Source organism: Genypterus blacodes, unplaced genomic scaffold (assembly GCF_046128005.1).
Source record: "Genypterus blacodes isolate CSIRO-AG114 ecotype Tasmania unplaced genomic scaffold, CSIRO-AGI_Gbla_v1 ptg000128l_1, whole genome shotgun sequence".
Taxonomy (NCBI): domain Eukaryota; kingdom Metazoa; phylum Chordata; class Actinopteri; order Ophidiiformes; family Ophidiidae; genus Genypterus; species Genypterus blacodes.
In genome coordinates this window covers 434357-460950 of record NW_027466930.1, presented here as the reverse complement: position 1 = coordinate 460950, position 26594 = coordinate 434357, and the positions used below count along the sequence as shown (strand labels likewise).

The 26594-nt window shown below is 50.4% G+C and overlaps 1 protein-coding gene across 7 annotated transcripts in view; it reads left to right on the top strand.

The window, feature by feature from the left end:
- The window catches only part of nlgn3a (neuroligin 3a), a 77588-nt gene extending 51945 nt beyond the window's left edge, over nucleotides 1–25643 (top strand). For all 7 annotated transcript variants that reach the window (XM_076162871.1, XM_076162877.1, XM_076162874.1 and 4 more), the window contains 2 exons: nucleotides 15402–16191; nucleotides 24785–25643. In XM_076162871.1, coding sequence (XP_076018986.1) covers nucleotides 15402–16191; nucleotides 24785–25643 — 1649 coding nt within the window. The remainder of the gene's footprint in view (nucleotides 1–15401; nucleotides 16192–24784) is intronic.
- The last annotated feature ends 951 nt before the right edge of the window (nucleotides 25644–26594 follow it).

The window sequence follows — 26594 nt, the reverse complement described above, 5'->3', positions numbered from 1 at the left end:
CACACACGCTGGCCCAGTTTCCACCACCACTCCCACTATTTCCCCGCCGCTATCACGTCCATCTTTTGGTCGTTACTGTCTGCCATCTTAACTCGTCTCTCCTCCGATTATCCTTCAGCTTTTTTCCGCACGCGGTGTAAATTATCGGCGCGCTAAGCAACAGGGCCGGCTCGATGCGCGGCTGTTATCGAATGGACCGCCGCTTTCCGTTGTTTCCCTGGCAGCGACGGCGGTGTAATTAGCTGAACTTTGCCCTTTGGAGATGACCGAGAGCGCAGTGTGTTTACTTGTTGTTGTTGACAGCTCAGCCCTGTGTTTAGCCGGGTTAGCGTGCGCAGCGATCCTACATCTGTTTAACAGCGTTTAGAGAAATGAGCTCCATGCTTCTGCAGGAGCAACACACTGGCTGCTGCGGAGAGATTGGGGGGAAAAATGTGATTTATAGACTTATTTTGATGACATCACCCGCAGTTGCAGACTTCTTCTAACACAGCAAAGCGAGAACTCCCTGTTCCCTGTAATTGTGGTCTAAATGTATCACCTACACACAGACGCACACTGTTGATTTACACTTTATTATTGCAGCCGCTCAAAAAATGTGTTTGCGCCGGTTATAGACGGAGTGTGTTGCTGTGTATTTGCATCGACTGATAAGAGGTTTTGCATAAGAAAACACCACACCGGTTACTTTTTTACACCGCGGGGCAAACTCTTTACGATTCGCTCGGTCAGACGCTGTAAACACATCATGCGAAGATTGAAGCTCATGTACGCCATCTGTACTCCTATCAGTGATTTAATGGCCATGCTGTAACTGTCTGCAGCCTCTGTGTGTGTGCGTGTGTGCGCGCGTGTGTGTGTGTAAAGGAGCATGTGCACGTGCAAGCAAAGACACTCAATCCGGGGCAATGCGAGTGTATTAGCCCTAGCTGTGAAATTTGCATAGTCTGAGCAGAATGAAATCCCCAATGAGTGGAACGTCAGGGAAACATGCTGACTGGCTCCAACTTCTACTATAAAAGGGTCGACATTGTGCAACTTGACAAAAAAGACTAAATCTTTAGCTCTCGGGGCTGCGAGGCAGCAATAGATTTTGAGCTCAGGGTGGTAACACAAGCTATAGATCCATCCCAGTGCTAAAAGACTGTGACACACCAAATCAAATGCCACTGTAGGAGAACGGTTTGCCAGCTCACTATTTCACCACTTGAGGACATTTCCTTCTCTTGCATTGGGAACTCGTAGCATCCGAGTCCAGACTGAGCATCCGATGAGATGCGGAGACTTTCTTGCGGATCTCAAAACTGGAAATTCCGGGAAGAAAGCGATGTAGCTCTTTGGAATTTAACGCTTTGACAAGACAGAGAAGTGCAAAACAGCTAGGATGCATTGAAAAGCTGTCAGTCTGAGGCGTGGGATTGATTATTCTGATCGTTTGTAGCTTTTGTTATGCCCGTACTTTGTGTTCTGGTGTAGAAGCGGATCAGAGAATGGAGTCACTTAGCAGTAAAACAGTGAAAGATACTGACTACCTGCTTTAACAGTCACACAACAGAAGATTGAACAGGAAAGGAATTGCTGAGAAGTTGTTAGAGTGTGTGTGTGTATGTGGATGTGCAGCTGGTTGTTGCTGTGAGTGACGGTGGACTTGAAGAACCCATTGTTGCCCCTGGTGCTGTCCAGTGGTCAGCACAGGAGCGGCTGATGCTTTCAGCTGAGGCTTCTAAAGTCACCTCACACGCCTTCACGTTCGATCTTAATCCAGGGATCACTCCGAAAGGCGTCCCGAGCCCTCGTTAGGCCGGAGCGACTCTAACAGACTCGCCGTATAAATCCAGACCAGCGCCGCTTCCTGATGGACGCCGACGCTCCCGCAAACTAGTTTGAGTGAAGGCTGTTTTTTGGAGGAGGATGTTTGTTTGTTCTCTGCAGTATTTCACATCTCTGACAAAACCCAGATGGCACGCCGCTAATCTTGATCGATGCCCACGACTGTGAACAGCGCTCGCACTGTAGTGGATAAAGACACGCGGGGATGCATCCTGAGGATTTCGCAATAAATAATCAGGATGATCTGTGTGTTTTCCATCCTGAGAACACGGAGCTGCAGAACGAACGGCACAGTGAGACTCGTACAAATGTCTGCGCTGTCGAAAAACGTGCGCCAGGCGTCCCCTTACAGCCAGGATCTAATTGGCGCCTGGGTTTCGCGGCGGACGTAGCTCCTCCGCACAGACTCGTCCACGAGGCCTGCGAGCTGGCCGAGATCCTCGCCTGGGTATCCGCTGGCTGTTCCTCCTGCATGTCCCGGGACTCGCGTCTCATCGGTGAGGGCTTCATTAGCCGGGAATGGGAGGTGGCAGCGGAGACAGAACAGCTGTTTAGCTAACCACTCGCATTGTTAGCCAGCCTTCGCCGTATGCCTAACTGCCTCTACCCGTCCCCCAGCTGATAATAGAAAGCTCATTAGGAGAGGGGAGGGAGGCTCGACGGGAAACAGCGCCACTCCGCTGCCGCACCGCCGGCTTCCTGCGGCCCTCCTCTCCCTCCGGCCTCCATTAAAGCTGGATATAGAACAGACCTTCCCTCTGTGGATCAACTACATGTCCCGCCTATCTCCACCTTTCTCTCTGCAACCCCCCTGGGAAAGACGGCGTTACCCGGCGTTGTCCTCGGAGACAACAGACAGCCACCAGCAATATCTGATCGTTCAGCCTTCACCCCCCCTCCCTTCTCTTCCCCCCTCCATCCCCTTGTCTTCCTCCGTCTCCCTCTCTCATCCGACGCTTTGTATTTTGTGACCAGCCAAGACACTTGCAGAGATACTGAAAGATACAAGATTACAAAGTCCCGGAGGACAGGCAGACGATACCTTTAGCACTCACAACGCCAGAGAGAGAGAGGGAGAGAGAGGGAGAGAGAAGGGGAGAGAGTGAGAGGGAGAGAGAGAGAGAGAGAGAGAGAGAGAGAGTAGCAGAGTATTTTTCTTTTTTCTTTCTGTGTAAATTTCCCCCAAGCGGTATGGTGTTAAATTATTCAAACGGTGTAGATTGTGCTGCTTTAATTTGTCAGGAGCCCAAAAGCACAAGTCTATTTCTGTGTGTCAAAACTGATGAAGCCAGTGAGGACGATGGAAAACTGCGACATCGGAGCGGCACGGTGCATATCTGATGGCGTGCAGCGAGGGGAGCAGCTCAGCTACACGCGGATCCAAAACGTCGCCACATCCTCACGAGCCAAATTACAACCCTAGCTGCAGAGGGTTTGTTTGATTCAAATTCAAAATAGGCAAACATTTGAGAACGGCGGCGCTTTGTCATCTTAACAAGAGGAAGTCGCCCGTTTAGAGAGACGCGAGTGAGTAAGTACGCAGATATACGTCGAGCAGCCACACACACATCTGTCACGTAAAGGCTTTCTGGAGTAGCAGAGTTGAGCTTCTAACCTGTGATTCATAGTTGTGCGTTTCTGTGGACAGGAAGTCTCTAAGCTTTGATCTTGGAAGCGTCCCTCATTCTGGCCGCGAGCCTGTTTGTAGTTCTAAGGTGCAAATTTGCAGAATCTTTGCCGACGCAGCCAAAGGAAGCAGGATGGCCCTCTAGGGGGCACTGCACTGCCCTCTCTCTCCTCTAAAGCAGCTCCCCATCTACATAAGGATGATGTGTATGATGGCTGTTTCTCCTGTGTGACCCCGCATGTCGTCATGATTCTCTTACTTATTTATTTATTCATAAACAGACACATTTAAACAGGTGGCAGTCATAGCAACAGCTCCAACTTAACAGATTATAAATCCCCCATCTTTCTGTTGCAAACTGTCATTCCCACTTACTGGGATGGAAGCCCGGAATGATGCACGGTGTAGTATTGGCAGTTGTTTCACCGCTGCCAGTCTCAGTGCATTGTGGGAAAGAATGTCCGTCGGTGAGATATGTGTCAAATGTTGTGACGTTAGTTGCTGCTGAATACGTGTTGGATTGACATTGAGAAAGTAGAGCGTGCCAGAGTGTGGATGTGATACGGCCCAACAGACAAGCACTCTAACTCACACACACACACACACACACACACACACACACACACACACACACACACACACACACACACGCACGCTCACAGTCATTCATTTTCCCAGAGTCACATCAGTACTTCCCAAGCAGGTACATTATGAGCACACACACACACAGACACACACAGCTGTAGCCGCGCAGGTCTCATCCCATGAGACGCTCCGACTGTCGTTGCAGGTTAAAGCCAATAAGCTCAGATCCGCTCAGCTCAGCTCCACACATATGCAAACATAAATGCACACACACATACATACACACACACACACACACACACACATAGAGACTCACGTGTGTACATGCAAATTGACACACACCCACGCCAGGAGATCTCATGTGGCTGCAGCTGTGTGCCTACTGGCTCTGACAGCAAGAGACACAACGGAGAGACGAGGAGACAAAGGAAGATGGGAAATTGACAGATTGCGGTGAAAAGCGTGTTACCATGGAAGAAACAACAAAAACACAGCAAAGAAAACTGCACTCTGACACGACCATGATGTTTTTTCTCCCCCTTTATTATCTCTCTTCCACCGCCTACAGCCGCTTTGAATGTAAAAGTCTGATACTTGAAGTGCGGTCGGCGAGGCGTTAAGGCGGCGTCTTCTCCTAGGAGAGCTGGAGGAGAAGTTCAACACAAAGCAGATGTGGACATGCGTAAGGACACACAACATCAGCAAACAGAATGACAGGAGCGACTACGCGCTCACACACACAGATACACTCATAAGCAGTGAACGGGTGTCTGTGCAGGGGAGGCGTCGGCCCCCAGCATAGAGCCGCTCACGCCGCTCTGTCCTTGTACCGGGACCTTGACCTGTCACTCTAGGTTCTACTCCCTGAACTGCCGCTCCTCTGTGAGCCGCAAAAACACGATTTAGGGTATTGAGGTGGTGAAGAGACGGTCCGCCGCCACGAGTTTGGCCTTTTCACAGCTTGACAGGTAGAGATGCTGAGATGGTTGAAGTGGTGTAGTGAGAGGTGTGTGTGTGTGTTGGTGAGGGACATGCGGCGTGCAGAGGAGCCGGACGCCACGCCAGACGTTTGCGGTCTGGTCCAGAGTTCAATGTGATACATTAGCGTTCCAAATGGAGACTCGGCAATTGATATTAATTACTGGCCCATTATGGTTTGTGACATTGTTCTGTTATCAGTCGGCTTGACTGGAATTAACTGTCACATCTCAATATCAGCCAAGCGATCTGTTTGTTTTATTGCTGAGAGGCTTTCATTACCACGCGCCTATCTTAAACGCCGTCCTTGCGATTGTCCGCCAAGCGAGACTTTGACACGTGCAATTGCGGCAGATTGGTGTCGCGCCACACTTATCTTGGGCGAAGTTGGAAAATATCAAAGTAAATGTCAAAATAGCAAAGACTTACAAGCAGCGGGGATGTATTGTTGACTCCAGGAAATAATGCGTCTGCAGCCGTATCGTGATCTCCCGGGGCTCATGTATATTTGATGGGGCCCTGCCAGATGTGGCCTTGGATGTGTGGATGTGTATCGGCAAGCAATCTCTCTCACTGAGCTGGCAGAAATTAGATTTCATCTCAGACCCCCAAATCTAATACACGGGCTTATATTTACTCACAGTTGCAGAGCATTGTAAGCCAATATGACCCTATAGAGGGGGCGGCGACGCTCTGCAAAATACAGTTAAATGAAAATGCTTTGAGCAAACTGTTCCGAAAGCTATCAAACCTTCTTAGCTCCGGTCTCTTGCTCAGCGTGTAGTTGTCTCTCCGTCGAATGAGGCTTAAGCTGTATAGATCAGTCATAAGAGCATAAAAGTGCCACCGGGGGAGATTGAGGAATAACATAAGGTTTCACTTTTAGGTTTTCTCTTTCGTTTCAGGTTCAATAGAAATCTAATTATTGTTGAATCGCCCTGACAAATCTACATCAGGAGCGGAGGGGGAGCGCTCGATATCCAGCCGGGGCCGCCTGTCGGGACGAATCGCCTGATATTCTGAGCACACTCCAGCCCAACAAGCGCCTGCTAATTATGTTTATTTGTATCGGATTTAATAGGAATTCTTTTGTTTACGGTCTCTCGCGCAAATTTCTGAGAATCAATAGGAAGAAAAACATCAATCTGTGGGCCGAAGGGGTGAAAGTAAAGAGGGGAAACCCAGAGGAGGAGGAGGAGTTGTTGTTGCGCTCGTTCCCAAACACACAGTGAGGTGCAGATGTGCAGAGCGGCAGTTAGCATGCAGACTCACATACACTCTGGGGACGACAACACCCACCCGCAAACCACTAAAGGAGAGACTTCTTCCCTTTCTCTTCTCCTCTCTTATCTACCCTTCCATGTCCTCCCTCCTTTCTCTCCTCGCTCCCCCGCTCTGACATAATGAGAATGGATGCGGGTGCAGCTTAGTTCATCCATACGTCTGTCTGTTTGTTTTGCTAAGACGCATTTTTCTAGTTTGCGACACCGATAAATGTGAAGTCAGCACCACTTTTGTTCCCGAGGAGGCAGAAATGAAGCTCCACCCCTCCCACCGATTGATGAACACTTGGGTCAACACATTTTTAATACCTATTACTAAAGTCAACATCTCAGCAGTCAGAGCGTTTCCTCATCAAAATAAAAACATTTGAATGGATCGCTCCAAATTGTTTTTACAGCCGATCGATGCCGAGCGGCCGCACGCTGAGTTCAAAGACGCTGCACAAACGCCTCCTAACTCCTCGTCTCCCCGCATCCTCCTCAGCCCGCTTGATTTATCGGAGCTGGGTTTTCAGAATCCTCTCGTGCCGGCTGGATGTTTTTCAAAGCGTTTTTTACAGCAGGACATGTCATAACCCAATTGTCTCAACGTGCACTTACAGTAAGTGGCCGCGGCGGTTAAAGAGTCTGCCACAGTAATTGACTCGATGGGAGTTTACAGTATGAAGCACGAGGCAAAGGAGCGGTATCCTCTTCACTCTGCACACACACACACACACACACACACACTCTCGCACAAATGCATTCCTCTATACAGATTCAGGTTCAGGTTTTGGGGGGGTGGAGATCCCTTCTGGGTCCAGGTCCCGTCTCAGGCCTCCATCTGTAAGCATGGAGACCTGACTGCATCATACATCCTCTGTATGCATGCCGCGCAGCCTTGAAATAGACTCCAGTATCGTGCGGTCGCTGCTGGCACAATAAACAGAACGAGGGAAAAGGTGATGTCACACATGGGTGAGAACAAAACACATACACACACTCACATACAATCACACACAAGCAGAGTGACATAGGCTCGGCGAGGAGAATATGTTTGCACTGTTGGAATCCGGCGCCCCGGCCCGCTCACGCTCATGCTCACACACACACGCTCACGCTCACACACACGCCCGCTCCGGCTGTTAATCAGCTCGGACACCTCTGCCGGTGTGACCGCTGACCCTGAAAGCCATTGGTAATAAGGAGAGTCTGGCTAATAGGCGCAGCGCTGTAATTTGGTGCAGGGCACAAGAATTACAGCGAGTCCAGGGGAGTATTTTTTTTCTAATGTCTCCTCTGGTTCTGCTTCATTAATGGTGGTTTAGATTAAAAGAGTTGTTGATGATCTTAGTCAGAGGGAGAAAAAAACCTGCTTGCTCCCTACGATGTGCACTTTGTGCCTAATGAGCTTCCTGAATTATATGTGTGTGTGTTTGTGTGTGTGTGTGTGTTCTGGAAGCTTTTTACTTGTGTGTCTGTGTGTGTGTGTGCGTGTTTGTGTGTGTGTGTTCTGGAAGCTTAGTACTTGTGTGTGTGTGGGTTGTATATTAAACGTGTATCATGTGTCGCCTTTAGCTGTGTTTTTCTGTAGGCTGGCGTGGGATTGGAGCAGAAAACACTGACGCACAGCTCAGACTGTGTGTGTGTTTGTGTGTGTGTGTGTGTGTGTGTGTATGTGAGCGCACATTGGTCGCTTTTGTACGTTAATCTCCAATCAGATGTAATCAGAGACATAGGCTGTCCCTCTTTGAACTCAACTCAAAGGCTCAGGCTCCCTCCCTCCCACCTGCTTTTGGCTGGGCTGGGCTGGGCTGGGCTGGGCTGTGTGTGTGTGTGTGTGTGTGTGTGTGTGTGTGTGTGTGTGTGTGTGTGTGTGTGTGTGTGGCTCTCTCTCACCTCTTGCATCCCCACAGCTCACCACTAATTCATTTCTACTACAAGACCTCGGCACTTCGACCCCCCCGCGTATCTTTGGTCTAAGTCCATCTGATTCCCTTCAGGGAGTGTGTGTGTGTGTGTGGACTCTTTCGATAATTTGTCTGTCACAATACCCCTCCCTCCCTCCCCCCCCTCCCTCCCACCGTGTCTTTCCTTGGCCCAAAACCGAGTTTCAGTCGTCCCATCTGGCCGTCACAGGCGAGATGCTGCCAGGAACAGAAGCTCTCCATCCTTCCACATTTCATGGCTGAGTTGTCATATTTCTGTCTTACACCTTTGACCCCTTCACGCTACTTTACAACGGCTCTTCTTTTTTATAAAAACATTTTCACGACTGATTTGTATTTTGAGAGCTCCTCTGCTCCCGTTTCTAGGTCCCGGCTGCGCGGCGGGTGTGTAAAAGTTAACCAGGCTTCTGGGTGCTGTTACAGATTACAGATGGGGTGTGAAAGCGGGCGCGTATATTTAGAAAAAGCAGGACTCAGATGTTTTTACACCGTTACTACACCAGCAGCCACTTACACGCTCGTGAAATGCATTCTGTTGTCTCTCCGCCGTGCAAAGCGGGCTTTCAGTGGGGAGCGAAGGCACTAATCATTTCCTCTCAGCACCCTGATGTGCAATCTATTTGCGGACGACGAACGAGAAGGAGTGAGGAAATCAAAAAACATCTTTAACAACTTGTCTCGTCTAATGAGATTAGCAGAGCCGCTTACACAGACGTGACATGCAGATACACACAGATAACCCGGTGATAACTCATTATTCTTCCCATTTCCACACCGGCGCAGAGCGGAGGAGCTGGGCGTTGTTGTTGTTGTTGTTTTTGTTGTTGTGTGTGTGTGCGAGCGGCTATCAGGCCAATCTGAGCTCGGCGGCGGTGTGAAGTGAACGCTGTGAATCGCCGGCTGGAATGCGGCGGAGAGGAAGGCGAGATGGCATCCTCCTCTTCTTCAAAGACTGCGACATTAGTGACACATTCACGAGTGAAAATGGGAAAAATTCACCGTGCGAGCTCTCGGCAGGCGGGGGGAGAGAGTGTGTGAGGGAGGAAGAGGAAGGAGAAATCAATTCAGTGTGTGTGTGTGTGTGTGTGTGGTTGTGGCAACTATCCCAACTAATGTGAAACAAAACAAAAACAGGAAACTGCTGAAGGAGGGGAAGGTAACAAAGTGCAGGAAGTGCATTTTCTCTCCGTGGTTCAGGTGCATATCAGATCAATAATGATGCAAAATTGAGTGATGGAGCTCGTCTGAAACTTTTGCCGGTGAGTGAGTCGGAGGAGAAGTTCCAATGAGTTCATTTCCTATCTCCGATTTTTCCGTCACGTGACTTTGAGTGTAGAAATGAGAAAAAGACAAACAGCAACAGAGGCAACGTGTTTGAAATCTGTGGAGCCGTCGAGCAGCGGGCAGATTGATCCGTGCGGCGAGGAGCGGTGGCCCCTGTTGAGCCGTGCGTGCAGGCGGAGGGAGGTCAGCGTGTGTGTGATGATGACGCCCTGAGTGTGTGGCTGTGAGCGTGCCGTATTGACCGGTGTGTGTCAGGCCGTGATTAGTAGGAGATATCACACTTGCCGAGTTCAGATGCACATCGATCCTAGAACCTTGGCACAGCCTGTCGATGGGGTCATTCCTCTCCTCTCCTCATCTCCTCTCCTCCTCTCCTCATCTCCTCTCCTCCTCGCCTGTCCGAACCCTCGCGGATCAAACTTTTTTCTCTGGCCTCAGCTTACAGCCTGCAGGCGAGCGGTCAGTCCTCACAGAGGTCCAGAAGCTTCAAACAACATTATGTAGGTCTGGCGTCAGTCACGTCTCAGCGCTGAGGCGTCTCTGTATGGACATGATGAAACACGCTGTCCTTCACTTTCAGAGTCCAGTGTACATAAATAATGTAACATCACCTCCTGGGATGTAAAATGGAGTTTTTTTTTTTTTTTTTTAGAATCAGTCGATGTGTTGTCTTTTTTTCCCCCCGAAGTAGCAAGAAGAAGCTTTTTTTTTTTCGCCTTTGACTCCTTTGTTGCATCCCTGTTGGATCAATTATGACATCAGTCCAAACCAAGTAAATCTAGTTTAGAAGGAAAAACAACTGAAGCGAAAGAAGAAGAAGAAGAAGAATCTTTCATGTTCACGCAAGACTCTCACACGTGTAAACACACACACACACACACACACACACACTGCATGGCCATACGTAGCCCGGGGAGGCCAAGTCCAATGACATCGTGCCAGCGTCTCATGAATCCGCCGCTTGGCCTTTTCTTGATAACATCAGCATCGATTCGCCGTTGAGGAGTTAGACGCAGGCTGAAAATTTGAATGGAACGGAGAAACGATGTGGGTGTTGCTTCAGCCCTGCCAGAACAATGTCGAATTATCCGCCGACTAATGCGTGATCAGACCACAGGCACTTGTGTTTAAGTGGAGGCAGGCTGTAGCCATGGAGACGGGCAGCTTCTACATGGTGCTATAAGACAACAATTAGGCATGTTGTTTCATAACAGCGTATCTCCCAGCGGGCAGTAAACATGCCAGGTGCTGGTTGACCTTCGTATCCTTCTCGTCGTTATTGGGAGGAAAACAATGGAGATGAGATGGTAGAGGACGCGTGTGAGGAAGAGGACGAGAGCGAGGAAGAGGACGAGAGCAAGGAAGAGGACGAGGACGAGGACGAGGAGCCGCGCGTTTATCGAGCGTGTCCAGCTGAGTAGGGAAACGTTGCCAACGAGGGGGGACGACGGACGGTCTGCGGAGGTTTGCTTACAGCGAGGAGACGGCGCAGGTAAGAGGGCTCGGAGGATTCAGGCTCGGCTGGGCGCAGACGGGGAGGAGGGAAGAGGAAGAGGAGCGTGCAAACAGGTAGAGAGAGAGATAGGAGAGACAGGAAACAGATCAAACAAAGGATTGAGAACAAGTTTGTCTGAGATGTGGCGGAGAAGAAAGGGGAGAAGCAGAAGAAGAAGAGACGTCCCAGCGGCGGAGTTCTCCCTCTTTTATGTCTAAACGAACACTTTCCGAGAAGATTTCCGCCCCTTTACATATTTTCACCCCCGTTAGCTCTTAAAGTCACACAGCTCGACTGTTAGAGAAATGAATTGCTGACCTATAAAACCAACACCAGGCGAAGGATCAGAACTCTCAAGGTCGGCAAGCAGACAAACGTTATCGCTGGTGTTTGTCTTTGTGGAGTTCTTTAGGACGGCCTGGTTGGGGAGGTTGGGGTGTGTGTGTGTGTGTGTGTGTGTGTGTGTGGAGGGGGGGGGGGGGCGTTGCAGGATGCGTTTTATAGTCACATATATCTCAGGGCCGGACTGATAAAACTCTGCGCCGACGCTTCGGTGATTCTTGCCAGCTGCTCCAGATTACAAAATACAGTCGTTTAAGGTGCTTACGAGCATCGTCACCGGCAGAACATCCTGTTCCGTTAACACAGCCTGAACACACACACACACACACACACACACACACACACACACACACACGTCCCCCATATGTACACTATAAATATACCGGCCTGATGCATCTATGGTTCACATTCATCATCAAAATTCGCAGGAATATCCTGTTACTCACTGTGTCTGTCAAGTTCCAATCTGATATCAGCTTGACAATTATAGCACCTAAATATGTACGTTTAGTATAGATACTGTCCAAATATTACATATCTTAATGTATATATGAGACTTTTCTCTGTCTGTCTTGCACTTTGTATTGAAATACCGGATTGAAACCGAAGTGGAATCCCTTAGATGTGCGAATCAATAAACCAATAATAATGAAGAAACACAAACAGATTGATTTACCTTACGCTGTGTGTGTGAGTGTGTGTGTGTATATGTGAATGTGTGTAAATATATATGTGTGTGTGTGTGCGTGTGCCTATGCGTCCCAAGGTCAAACCCTTATTTTCCACCTGCGATGAATTATCTGCACGGCGCTCTCCCGGTCCAGGTCCTGCACTGCCCAGCCGTTTAATGGGTGTCGAGTTAGGGGGCAGCGCGGTCGAGGTCTCGCGTCCGCCGGCGCCGAGGCGGCCGTGGAGCGACACGGCGGTGTTTTAGCACAGGCCCAATGAGTGATTACCCCGCAGCTCCAGTCATAATTCAGCCTGACCTCAATCTGCCAGCAACACTATGCTTTGATGGATCTGCTCACAGTTTGGGCGTCAGGTCCTCGCATGTCAAACACGGGCAGATAACGATAGGGCGACGTGCTGCTAAGAGACACACAGGAAGGTGATGTTCCTCAGGAGCACGGCGACTTCCTGTTTCCTTAGAATTCCGAAGGATCTTGAACCGACAGAGAATGATTCTAGCTAATGAACGACACCACAGATTTAAACCTCCATCAAATTAGTACGTGTCATCTGTCTGTCTATTCCTCTTATCAATCAAAGTCGGCTCAAACACATCCATGCACACACACATTCACACACATTCGCACACATTCACACACGTGCAAACACCTCCCAGTGTGGATAATTAGCAGATTCCCTGGGTGGGTGAACGAGCCTGTGCTCCTCTCTCGTCTCGCTCTGACCTTCCCCCAGCGAGCCCTCCACCACAGTGGGGCTCATCACACACACACACACACACTCACACACACACACACAGAGCACTCTAATACATATTTATTGGTCCTGTGTCAGCTCGTGTGCTCTGGATTTATACGTTTCTCCGCAAACAATAGTAAAACCTCCGTCACTCTCCGCTCGTTTCATCAAAACGGAAGCCTGGGATAAATCTACGCGTGTCAATCGAGCTCCATCCTCTCCAGCAGCTGGTCGTCCCATCTGTGGGTTTGCACAGAGCACTTGGTTTACTAGCTCCACACACACCCCCCTCCCTCACATACACACACACACACACACCTCTCTGCTCAATTACAGCGAATGGATTTAAAGTCTGTCTGTTAAATCGCCGTGCCGATAATGGGGCGAACCTGTATCGCCGGCGAATACGGCAACTTTTGATCAAAGACGTTAAGAAAGTGGCTGTAGCACCGCCGTGCGCATTAGGATTCAGGGCAGATTCTCCGCGCGGCGACTGGCTGTGTTTGCACGGGCGCAGTCTGAGTCGAGGAGTGATGAGAGGCTATACCACGAGAGTGAGAGGAGGGAGAGGAGGAGGAGGAGGAGGGAGGGATGGCAGGATTAAGCACCAGCCCTCTGTGCTTCCGAGCGGCCATCTTTCATCTTGCGGCTGCTCCCCCCCGCCCCCCTGACCCTCTAATGCTTTCAAGTGGGTGAAACCTTCGACATGTGCTTCCGCTCACCGAGGGGACACAGCGCGGGACGCCGTCCTGCAGAGGGGCACGACCGCAGGACGGCTCCAAAGGGCAGAGGACGCTGGGGGGCCGGCGTAGACTCATGACAAAGAGGGGGGGGAAACGGGCGGAAACGCAGCGATTACACCCCGAAAAAAAAACCCGACTATCAAAATCTCACATGTGCCAGCGCTCAGATGGAACGTTCCAAGTCGCAAGTTGCCACCGACCCGAGTAAAGACGCTCGCCGCAGAGACATTTCACAGTTCTCTCACACAGACACATTAATTCTACTTACTACTTGTGAACAAATAAATGTAAATAGCTCTGTAAATAAACACTTCATCTTCGCCAAGGAGAAATAAACCCCCCGCCGCTTTTGATTAAGGCTACCAAAGTGATATATCTGGCACTTAAGTCGACTGTTTACCTCATAAATACAAAGACTTCAACACAGCCACCCACACTGACGGAGAAATACCACAAACTGCGTCGAGTCTCTCCGCTCGCCTCATGATATGTTGTTGCATTTTCCTCCAGTGGCGGCTGGCTCGCAGGCTCCCACGGTAAACGGGCACCGGCAGTATCTGAGCGCAATAACAGAGGACAGTCAAGTGGTTTGACTTGAGCCGCCGACTTTCAATGAGCTCGGGCGAAATGGCACTCGTGAATTTGACGCCACGTCAGGAGGATGAGGCGGCGGAGGAGCGGCGGCGGAGGAGCTGCGGCTGCGTTGGTTGATGTGAAGGAGGCTTAAGTGAGACGGAAAGTGTGTCGCGTCACCTTTTCTCAACCCCCTAATAAGGAGAGATTATTCAAAGGAACGCCGCGCAATTATTTCTGAGGAAATTATGTTTGTTATTTGGGAATCTGTGGCTGCTGGTGGGAAAAGAATAAATCATTTTGAAGTTCTGACGCACTGCACTGCAAACCCCAAATGCACTGTAATGTGATTGGTGAGAGCGTCCCCTGAGATTTGATTTTCACACCGAACCCCCCACTGCCTTCACCCCATTGACAGACACACACACAGTCTTCTTTGTAGGCTCCCTCTCCAGTAGATGGTGTGTTTTATCTCGGCGGGCCCTTGTCTGATTGCGTCTCATACAAGTACTGATTTGCTCACTTGTGTTATGACATTGTGTGTCGCCATGTTGTGTTTGTGTTGCGTCGTGTTGCGTCTTCAAGTATCCGCAGCTCATTCCTGTGGAGTCAGAGTCGCATTGTTTACAGCCAGACATCTGTCGACTACTGCAATCTTTCAGGATCTAGAAAAACAAGAGTCATAATTGATGCAGAGGTGCTGGAGAAACGTCCGTCCTGCTTGTGTATTCGCAGCGCTTGAGTTTGGTTCAGTTCCAGCGACGGTTGGTGCATCTCGGAATGCTTAATTCAGACTGTGTTCCTTTTTTGTACCATGGAAGAACAAACCCAGAGATCTAATTAAAGTTTTACGTTGTGTACGGTGGAGTCTGGTTTCCGTACTTTTTGCCCGGTTTCTCACGTTTTGTTACAAGCAAGGCCTATAGAGCCATACAGGCAGCATCTGCTCCTGACAAACACACCGAGGCTTTATTACTGCGAGAGCGTATAGAGATGGATGGAGGAGGAGAGGATGACAGAGTGTTGATTCCCTCCTCTGTCTGCTTGCTGTCTGTGAGTCCAGGCCATCTGCACCTTCATTATCACTGCCGCTCTCCTATTATTGCATTGTATAGCAACAAGGACTCGCTCTGTCTGGCTTTTGTTACTCTTATCAAATGTGTAGCTGACAGGCCCCTTTTGATCACCGCGGCAACAAAATTAACAAGTGTCGTGCGGCCGATGCACATAAGTGAATTATCCTCTCTAATCGTGACACGCTAAACATCATCCTGTCTCTCTCTCTCTCTCCTGTGTGTGGTTGTGCAGGTTTGTTCCACAGAGCCATCATCCAGAGCGGCTCGGCGCTCTCCAGCTGGGCGGTGAACTACCAACCGGTCAAGTATACACGTCTCCTGGCGGAGAAGGTCGGCTGCAATGTCCTGGACACCCTGGACATGGTGGACTGCCTGAGGAAGAAGAGCTCCAGGGAGCTGGTGGAGCAGGACATCCAGCCGGCCAGGTACCATGTGGCCTTTGGACCCGTTATCGACGGCGACGTTATCCCAGACGACCCCGAGATCCTCATGGAGCAGGGCGAGTTCCTCAACTACGACATCATGCTGGGCGTCAACCAGGGTGAGGGGCTGCGCTTTGTGGAGAACGTGGTGGATTCGGAAGACGGCGTCTCCGGCAACGACTTTGACTTTTCCGTGTCCGACTTCGTGGACAGTCTGTACGGCTACCCGGAGGGCAAGGACACTCTGAGGGAGACCATTAAGTTCATGTACACCGACTGGGCGGACAGGGACAACCCGGAAACTCGACGCAAGACCCTGGTGGCTCTGTTCACCGATCACCAGTGGGTGGAGCCTTCGGTGGTGACGGCCGACCTGCACGCTCGCTACGGCTCGCCCACCTACTTCTACGCCTTCTACCACCACTGCCAGAGCCTGATGAAGCCGGCCTGGTCGGACGCGGCGCACGGGGACGAGGTGCCCTACGTCTTCGGGATCCCTATGATTGGACCCACCGACCTGTTCCCCTGCAACTTCTCCAAGAACGACGTCATGCTCAGCGCCGTGGTCATGACCTACTGGACCAACTTTGCCAAGACCGGGTGAGTGAAACGACTTTGTCTTACGCTTCATTTAGCATCGTTTACTTTCTATTAGATTGGGTAGATGTTTGGTGTGTGTCGTGTTTCTGTCCTGAAAAAAGCGTCGCTGCCTTTTCCAATCGTTGTACTTTGTCTTAGACAGAAGTAGCAAGACAGAATTCCTGGCTTGGTCCTTTTTAAAAGTACTTCTGCGATACATAAAAGAGGCTGTAAGGAAAGAGGAAACTCTACAATAGATAGTACAGGACAGAAAAGGCATTTTTCAACCGAGACAGTTTTTTTTTTCAGAGGTGTTTTTCGCTTGGACTTCCTGAGTCTCCGTCTGAAAACCTGAGACATATTGAATCTGAGGAAGATTAAATGTTCCTCCACAAAGTGTACCGTGCAGTTCGTGCTTGGCTGACTGTTGGGGTTGGGTATGTGTGTGTGGGTGTGTGTCCCTGCCTGCCAGCGTTTCTGTGTACATGTGTGTGTGAATGTGTGTGTGTGTGCGGTGCTGGAAATACTATCTGCTCTATTATACCGAGGACCGAAAGACACAGAGACTTATCAGCCTGGCATATCAAACTCAGGGCCCCTCGGCAATATCGATTCCTGGGCCTGGACCCAGTCGATCACTTGTGCCCCCGGTGACTCCTTGCTCCCCTCCGCACTCAATTTCACCGCCTCCCCTCCCCCCCGCCCCCCAACCATCACAAAGCTTGTCCATTTGTATGACTGCGAGTAATCATCTCCAACAACTGAAATTTAATTTGACAGTCCCTGTTACCAGAGAAGTATCGATCCCTTCCTGAATGGGATGTAATCTCAAATCTTGTTGTTTTTTTTATCGGCCTCTATATCACCGCCGCTGTCCAATCGGCTGCCATTTACATTTAGTCGTCTGGCTGATAGGCCGACGCCCCCCTCCTCCTCCTCCCCCTCCCCTCACCCCTCCAGAGTGCAGATGGACCGATGTCGGCATCTCGCTGAGGGAAGCAACCGGAGGCCCATCACTGATGCTCTCCACAAACAGCTGTCCCCTCTGCCTGGCAGCCATCTTGTGCCAAAATGTGCAGAGCGGCAATTTGTGGGCGCAGATGGAGTTCTTCTCTCCCTCGCAGCTAGAGACAATATGTATTTTAAATATGGAAATGAAACTAAAGACACCGGAGGGCACACAGGCTTACGCTCGGGGCGGAATGGAGGCTTCTAACATGCAGAAACGCTGTGACCTTGGATGTTGTGATGACAGAATGCCTCAATCTTACCTGTAACCATGTAGATCGGTACGCCGCCATGAGCGGCGGCCCGAACACCTGCCTGGACTCTCACCCGGCCTCGACCCCCGCGAAGCAGCAACCTGAACCAACAAATGTGGCTTTACTGCTGACCTGATATCCGTTTTGTGGGCGTGGGGATTGTGATCAGGAGGTCATTAAGATGGTAGCCAGCCTAGGATCACGTGCGAGGATAATAGAGAGCTCAGAGTGCCGATCTAGAGGGTATATTTACCCGGGCAGCCGCTCTGGGGGCGGGTTCAAAGATTTCCCATGATTGTGAAGTTCATCCTCCTCATTTAGGCTGCACCAGGGGGATGCTCTCCTCTCTCTCCAGCACCAGCTCGTCCAATCTGCCTCTTAATTAGAACCCAGTTGAATTCCTTCGCCAGAGTGGCCCAATCCGACCAACCGCCGCCGCCTCCGTATGTGTACAGCAGCTCATCGCTCCACTTCCAGATGTTGCACAGCCGCCTGACCCAGATCGCTACTTCCCTGCCCGCCCCTCGTCTCTAAGATCGGCTGAAACACGAGCGACATGATGTCTGAGACGCTTGGGCCGCGTGTCAACTGTGTGTATCATCGCGCCGTGTCCCTTCTCCCATCGCCCCCCACTCCTCCTCCTCCTCCTCCTCCTCCTCCTCACCAAAAGCTCTTCCTGTCCCCGGCTCTCATGTGTCATCTTTACAGGGCAAATCCTTTCCTGTGTGCTTTTTTTTTTCCTTCTTCCTCCTTCAGCGTCAGTGAAGCATAAAAGCATAGAAAGAGTGCACGCTGTCAAATCTTCTTAGTGCGTGTGTGTCTGTCTGTGTGTGTGTGTGTGTGTGTGTGTGTGTGTGTGTGTGTGTGCAGCATTTACACCAAGATGCCATTCTTTGCTCAGACTTAAGGATTCTTCTGAAGCTGGGAGGGGATTTACTCTTACTACTTATTTTCCTGGCTCCAACATTTGTTTTACTTATCGACATGCAGAGTTGGCCAGAAAAGTCCCACACACTGTATAATGCCACTGGCACATCACACACACACACACACACACACACTCTCAAACACCCGGGAAGACGCGAGTACAGACGGGATGATTCCAGCTGGGACGGCCTGATGAACCTCTGGGGGAAAAGATCAATCAGGTTTCATCATTAGTGCTGTAAATATGTCGCTCTGTCTTCCCACTTCTGCCGTTTCTTTGCCTCCTCTTTGACTGTTCTGAGTGTGTGTGTGTGTGTGTGTGTGTGTGTGTTTGTGTGTGTGTTTGTGTGTGTGTGTGTGCGTGTGCGTGTGTGTGTGGGGGGTGTAGTTGCGCCTCACGCTGTGCTGGGCCTCACCAGGTAGTTAAATAGCACATCGCCGACTGTCATGTGTTGCATTTTCTCCTCATTTGTTTGCTCTCACAATGACTCCCTCATTACTCTACGCAGGGAAGAGAGAAAGAAAAGAAGTCTTAACCGCTTGTTATAGTGGCGTATAATAAACGTAAAGCGCCTTTGATTTACTCCTTTGCCCTATTTCCTCGCCTTAAGATTCCCTTGTTGTTTCCGATCGAGCGCCGCCTCTCTGCAGGGTTAACTTGCTCTTATGACCTTTCTCCCTGCCTGACCTCATGGATTATCCTCCCTCCCTCCCTCCCTCCCTCCTTCCATCCCTCCCTCCCTCCCTCCCTCCCTCCCTCCCTCCGCCGGTCATCGTCACGGCGAACTCCACCCACACCCGCCGACGCCACCACCGCGTGAACGGTCGGCATTGCGGCGTGGCACAATCACCCCAACCGCCATCTACCTACTTCATTATCCCGGCACTCACTTGATGGGAGATTTGTAGCCAATATCCTGATTTGCATTAGAGAAGGTAAGGAAGTGGTGCTGCTTGTTAAGAAGGCTCTGGATGCCATTGATCGGTGTCCATGCTGTGCGCTGAATGTAATGAGGGGAACTGCAGGGGGGCGGGGTGAGGGAGGGGACAGGAAGCAGATCTCTACGTGCTCATCCTTAGGTGTCTGTCACACTAATGGAAAAAAAAGAAAGTGGGGCAAATACTAAAGAATAATTTAATTTAAGAGCAAAAACCGCCAGAGTAGAATTAAGCTGCCCGACGACCGGAACGCCAGAGGGAGGATGGAGCAATGCTGAGTGAGTGTGAGGGTGTTAGAGTGTGTGTGTGTGTGTGTGTGAGTGTGAGTGTTTTGTTTGCTGCCACTCATCTAATCAGACAAATCAATATCGTCCATAATGAGGAGCGGTGCGGAGCTGCGTCCTCCGATACGCCTGCACGCCCCAAAGTCACAGCGTCTCGCCCCTGCATCACTTAGCCCGCTGAACTCAAGGCCGCCATTATAGTATATGAACCGCACATCACTCTCTCTCTCACACACACACACACACACACCGCTGCATGAAGGGTAAAAGAGCACAGAGTGATAATTCGCCTGCTCTGTGCCCAGGTTGCCCCTCCCCCCTCTCCCCTCCCCCCTCCCCCCTCTGCCACTGTGTCAAGACAAAGTCTCCAAACAGAATTAGTTTGTGTTCCTTATTAAAAATTTACGCAGAAAAAAGCAGCCGGGGAAAAAAAAAAAAGGGAACGTTCAGCCGGGGTGAAAATTACAATTAGGTGCTTAGTTTGCTTTACCTGCCGAGCAGATAAACAACTGCAGGGGATGAATTCGTTACGCGGGGAAACGGCGACAAACAATGGCAGCGACTCTGGCTCCAACTTTGCATATTTCTACCAGCTTAGCAAAATGAGCATCAGTGCCACCGAATTAATGCGTCGCTCCTCCTCGGCGTAACCAGCAGCCGCACGAGAAACCCCCGACTCAGAGAGATCTGGAGTGTGCGGGGGTGGGGGAGACGGGGGGGGGGGAGACAGGGGGGAGGGAGAGATACATTCTTGTCTCTCGCCTTAGGGCACCCAAACGAGTCTTTTCAGATTTGGTGATGGTTGGGTCTATGATCATTCAAGCGCTTCAAATTACATCAGGATGAAAAGGGGAAGGAGGTACACGGGGAATGAAAAAAGTAAATGATATTCATTCTTTCCCCCCTTATCTACCTTTTACATCGCTGCTCACAGATAGTGTTTGGAATAAGTAATGAGCTCCGGTCCCGCTGATGTGTCAGCTCAGGTGGCTCGTCACCTTTATAGAACCAGTGTGAGAGCTCTGTCGCCCTGCGTAGAGCTTTGTGTGTGTGCGTGGCGCCGCACTCCAGCACGAGATGCGACGCCCGGCATGTGTAAAAGCCCCCGGAGGTCATTTTGGCAGGGATGAGACGCCTCGCGGGGACACGGAGGCTCAAGCACGCACGCATGGATACACACAAACACACAGGTGCTGGTGGTGATGGACAGTAAGACGAAACACACACACATGCAGAGGCCCAGTCAATCACACACACACAAACACACACAGAGAAAACACAGGGATTGCTGTAACACGCATGGTAGACCAAGATGAGCAGGGGGTCAGGAGGTCACGCTGGCGCTGAGGGGGAGAGAGGTTTATAGAGCCCGGCACAACTACAAAAGCCATATGAACACATCAGGAAAAATCAGAAAGGGCCATTAAAACGTTTGCTTTTACGGGCGTAATAATAATCCCAGCTCCTGCCGATCCAGCCACGGCCGCAACCCACAACCCTCCGGTTAAGTGGGAGGTCAGACGGCGAGGAAGGGCCGTCAGCTAATGCAGGAGAGGGCCGAGCCGTTTGGACTCCTGACACGCCGCTCTGCTCTGCTCTGCTTTAATCACCAGGCCGCTCTGCTCTCCTGTTTGAATGTAAAACGATGCGATGACCACAGAGTCTGAGCGAGGGAGTGAGGGAGCGGGCGGCAGTGGCGGTGGGACTTAATTTGAGGCCGCCTGGTGCGTCGAATGAGCGGGCAGAGCGGCGCGGACTCCTCTTTATGCTCGTCCATCAGCTCCATTTCAGGCCACCAGATTTGCTTTGACAAGTGGAGATTACGCAGGCGTGATTTATCTTCGTCTCTAATGAAGATTCCTCACTGTGTGCCGACTCCTAATACGCCTCAACCCCTGGAGATCTGCAGGTCTCCAGCTCTATTAATGACTCATCATCAAGTTGACCTTCCAGCCCTGTTACCTTCAGTCAGTCTGTGTCTCTAACTGTCCAACTGAGCAGCCTCAGCAAACACAAGGAGAAGAAGAAGAAGAAGATGATGATGATATTCTTATAGTATTACATGCCTATGTTTTCTACGTATCACACTGTGATGATGTCATTATATCATTTTCAAAGCCGTAGTTGCTGTTTTTTGTTAGATTGATTTGCGTCGTTCAGTGGTTAAGTTGGCAACACACTGTGGCACACGCCTCACACACACTGGTAGCAGTAATCACACACAGCTATTGCAATCAATCATACGGCGCTCAGGCGTTGTTATATCTGCCCCTTGTAATTTATGTATAGAACTCAGGTAGACTGTCACCTGCAGAGAGTTCTGTGTCGACTTCCGAACCGTTTCTCCATTCCGACTGGTGAATATAGGAACACCACAAAGCGAGTGGAAGTAACATAGACATCACGCGGCGGCATACTACGTCGTCGGCGTACACGCGGCGCCGAGAAGCCTCGCAGGCTTCCACGCACGGAGCGGCGCGGGCGAAGCTCAAATCACCTCCGGCTCCGACGCTCCAGGCTCCACTTCAAAGCCAGCCAGCGTGAGCAGCAGCGGAATTGTTCAAAGGAATGTCGACTGTTTACTATTGACTTTGCAACAATTATCCAAGCATATGTGTGTGTAATTAGATAAGGCAGCCAGTTGTTCTCTAATGCGGCAAATCAAATTAACTAAAGATGCCACATTGATTTCTTTGTGCGCCCTAAATTATTCATCTTCACTTGTGCTGAACTCAGCCGGCTAGCCACCAAATGGCTTCTCTGACTTCCCCCCCTGCACACCGCCGCTCCCTGGCTCCCCCGCTACACGCCGATTTGTTTTCTGACATCCACTACCAAAGCTCCTCTTAGATATTTCTGCCTTCACCATTCAGCAAATTGACCCTCCTGAGATGAGAGTGCTAACGGTGTTATGGAAATTCCTGGAATTCCCATTAACTCCGACATCACTGCTTGTCAACATTGTGTGTGTGTGACAGGGCGAGCTGTGGTGGAGGGGGGGGGGGGGGCATGTACGGTGCATGCACGGTGCATGCAGACGTTCACATCTCAAGCGGCTCCATTGACATCCTGTTCTCTGGCACGTCGCGCGCAGGGAGAATCAATATGACCTTACCCCCACACACACACACACACACACACACACACACACGCACACACCCCTGCCCGCTGCTCTGAAACTTAATTACTGATATTCAGCTACAAAGTCATCATCGTCTGGCTGTCAATATTCATCGGGATCATTACGGGACTAATAAAAGAGGTTATTTACGGGGAGAAGCTGAGCGGCTACACGAGCCAGAGAGTCAATGCAGTCATCTCAATCTGCTTTACCTCTCTCTCTCTCTCTCGCTCTCACCTCGCTTTCTCTCTCCCTCCCTCCCTCCCTCTCTCTCTCTCTCTTCCTCTCCCCCTCCTCTCTCTCTCTCTTTCCCCTCTCTCTCACCTCTCCTCAGAAGCACTGACCTGAAAAAAAATAGAAAAGAGAAAATTGTCAGCGGCGAAACGAGCCGTGTTGGGAGGACGATGGAGGGTGAATTCTTTTGGCAAAGGCTTTTAATTCCACCAACAAACACAACACACACACACACACACATACACACATCAATAAAAGCTACCTCATCCCTAAATCCCCAACTAAATTTGAACTTTGCTTGCCACTGACATGCTGCACAAACCCACTGAGGGGAGATTTCATGACATTTACTGAAATGTCGTGCAGATTGTCGCCTCCTGCGACAAAGCGCTTTCTTTTCTTTTTTTTTTTCCAAATACTCCACTCCAACGTCAGCTGTTGTATTCTCAAGGCCGCACCATCATTCTTCCACTTCTTTCTTTCTTTCCAACAGAAACTCATTACCGGCGTATCAAAAGCACACGGCGCGTACGCCACGACTCCCGCGCCCGACATTGTGCGACGCCGAGCGAAAGGCGACGGGGAGCCGCGTGATTGCGGGAGATTGCTATATGTTAATTCTTCCAATAAATCAATAGAGTCACTGTAATTGAAATGGTCGGCCATCACGAGCGCCGACCGAGTGATGGGAGCTGAAGAGTGAAACGGGGACGCCTATAGATCCAAAGCAGTACTACACCCAGCCCTCTCTCTCTCTCTCTCTCTCTCTCTCTCTCTCTCTCTCTCTCTGCGTCACTACCTCTCACTACCTCTCTCTCTTTCTCTTAATAACCACACACACACGCACGCACATGCACTCCAACTCTGCAGTTCCCTCTTAGCGTCTTGATTAATATGGTCCACTTTATATCAGTGCACTGGATGCCCGTGCACACTGTGCCGCTTTCCCCGAGCAATTAGCAGAGGGGCTCCACCAGTGTTGGATTATCAACAACAAGATGCCCCCTGACGCGACGCCCGCAGCCTGCTGACTTATTCATACGTGTTTACTTTAAAAGCCTCTGCCCTGCTTTCGGTGGGTGGCCTGGTGAAGCAGAGAGAGAGAGAGAGAGAGGGGGAGACTGAGTTGTCCAGAAGGAGGCATAGATGGAGTCCTGCTACCTGAATGTCTTTGATGAATGCTCTCTAATGCACCGTTTTGCAGTATATGTGAGTTTTGCGGGCTAATGTGGGCAGAGATCGATACGTGTTCTAGGCGTAGACGTGAACCTCGATTTCCTGCTGCTATTTAAGGTGTGTGTACCTTTGTGGGCAGCGGGGGAGGAAGTGCTTAAAAAATGAAATACCTCGTTGTGGAGTAGAAAGAACCCGCATTAGGAATTCTGCTCCGGTAAAAGCAAATATGTGTTTGGCTCTGAAAATGTGCTGGAGCATGAAAAGTAAAAGTGGTCATTGTGGAGGAAAGCCTCTGTCAGAGCGTTGAATAGTTGATGCCTGACATGTATCTGCCTCAGGTTAATGTTTCATTAATGAGCTCAATCTGCTAAATTAGAGACGTGAGCGTTTCCCATCTGTATGAACTCTTATCTTAGGGAAGTTTGAGTAGTTTAGGGGGAAGTAATGAAAATTACTTAGTGAACTAATAATAAAGGTCCAGATAATGTCTGCATGTTCTGTGTCATCACACTGTAGCAACAATTAAACTTTATTTCATGTGGAATTTCAATTAAATTTTGACTGCAAACTTGAAGTTACAGTCAGCAGATAAATGTGTTGGAGGCACAGTTTGATTAATTGAATGTCAGTATTTGATTTAATACCCTATCATTATCTCTTCTCCTCTGCAGGGATCCTAACAAACCGGTTCCCCAGGACACCAAGTTCATCCACACCAAGGCCAACCGCTTTGAAGAGGTGGCCTGGTCCAAGTACAACCCCCAGGACCAGCTGTACCTGCACATCGGGCTGAAGCCTCGCGTGCGTGATCACTACCGAGCCACCAAAGTGGCCTTCTGGAAGCACCTGGTGCCGCACCTGTACAACCTCCACGACATGTTCCACTACACCTCCACCACCACCAAAGTGCCGCCGCCAGAGACCACGCAGAACACCCTGTCCACCAAGAGGCCCAACGGCAAGACGTCCTGGCCCTTCAACACCAAGCGTCCGCCCATGTCGCCGGCCTACAACAGCGAGGACAAAGATTCCTGGAACGACGACGAGGAGGCGGGACCTCTGGTGGTGGAGAACCCTCGGGATTACTCCACCGAGCTCAGCGTCACCATCGCCGTGGGCGCCTCGCTGCTGTTCCTCAACGTGCTGGCGTTCGCCGCTCTCTACTACCGCAAGGACAAACGGAGGCAGGACTCGGGCCACGGGCAGCCCAGCCCGCAACGGCAGACTTCCTCCAACGACATCGGCCACCACGCGCCCGAGGAGGAGATCATGTCCCTGCAGATGAACCAGACGCATCACGAGTGCGAGGCTGGGAACAGCAACGAGGGGGCGCTGCGTCTGGCCTCGCTGCCCGACTACACGCTCACCCTGCGGCGCTCTCCAGACGACATCCCCCTCATGACGCCCAACACCATCACCATGATCCCAAACTCGCTAGTGGGGATGCCCAACCTCCACCCCTACAACACCTTCACAGCCGGATTCAACTCCACCGGCCTGCCACACTCCCACTCCACCACCCGCGTATAGCTTTAAGGAGGACGGGGGCAGCGGGCGTAGGAGGAGAAGACGAGGAAGAGGAGGAGAAAAAGAAGGAGGAGAGAATGAATGAATGAAAACAAGCAGGGGGAGAGGATTGCATTTTATAAATATGACGGAGGCGGGCGGGGCTGCGTGGGGAGAAAGCAGGAGTGAGATTAAATGTGAAGAGATTTAACTCGACTTTTCCTACGAGGAGAGCAGCTGAGAGCTCTCTGTGGATCTCTGTGGATGTCAAGTTGTGCAGAGCTGCCAAAATCAAACTGCTTCCCCTCCCCTGACACGGCGGGGGGTCTTTCTGCAGTGTTCTCTTTCTGTTTTTTTTTTCTAAATAATGATTTTAAAAGCCTTTTTAAGCAGACTGAGGGGATATATCTACCTGTTTTTTTTTCTTCTTCCTCCCTTCCTCCCTTGAATTCATAACAAAAACAAAGAGAGAAGTGCTTTTTATTTCCCATCCCTCCCTCCCTCCCTCCCTCCCTCCCTCCCTCCCTCCTGCGGGAAGCGCGTCCAGAACAATGGCCTCCACGTCAATATTCATGAAACCTTTTTAATTGCTTCTGTGTTTTTTTGTTTCTTACGTTTCGATGCCTTACGAAGCTTCTTCATTTCGTTTCTTATCATTTCTATACCCCCAGACTTTTCCAAGCGGAGCGAGTTGATATCTGACTTGAGGAGGAGAGACTGAATCCAGGACGGGGACCTATAGAGGATATGCAGATGTAGAGATTTTTAACCCATTTTGGGCCCATTTATTTTTCCTGTTGTGTACGACAGAGCGACCACACGGATAGAGTCACGTTTGTGTTTTTAGCTGCACTGAGATGATTTTGTCTGGGACGCTCGTGCTGAGAGGCGACGCTCAGAGATGAAAACTATGTTACTGTGATTGTTTTGTTAAGAAAAAAGTGCATCTTTTACAGCCAATTTTCTCTGTTAAGC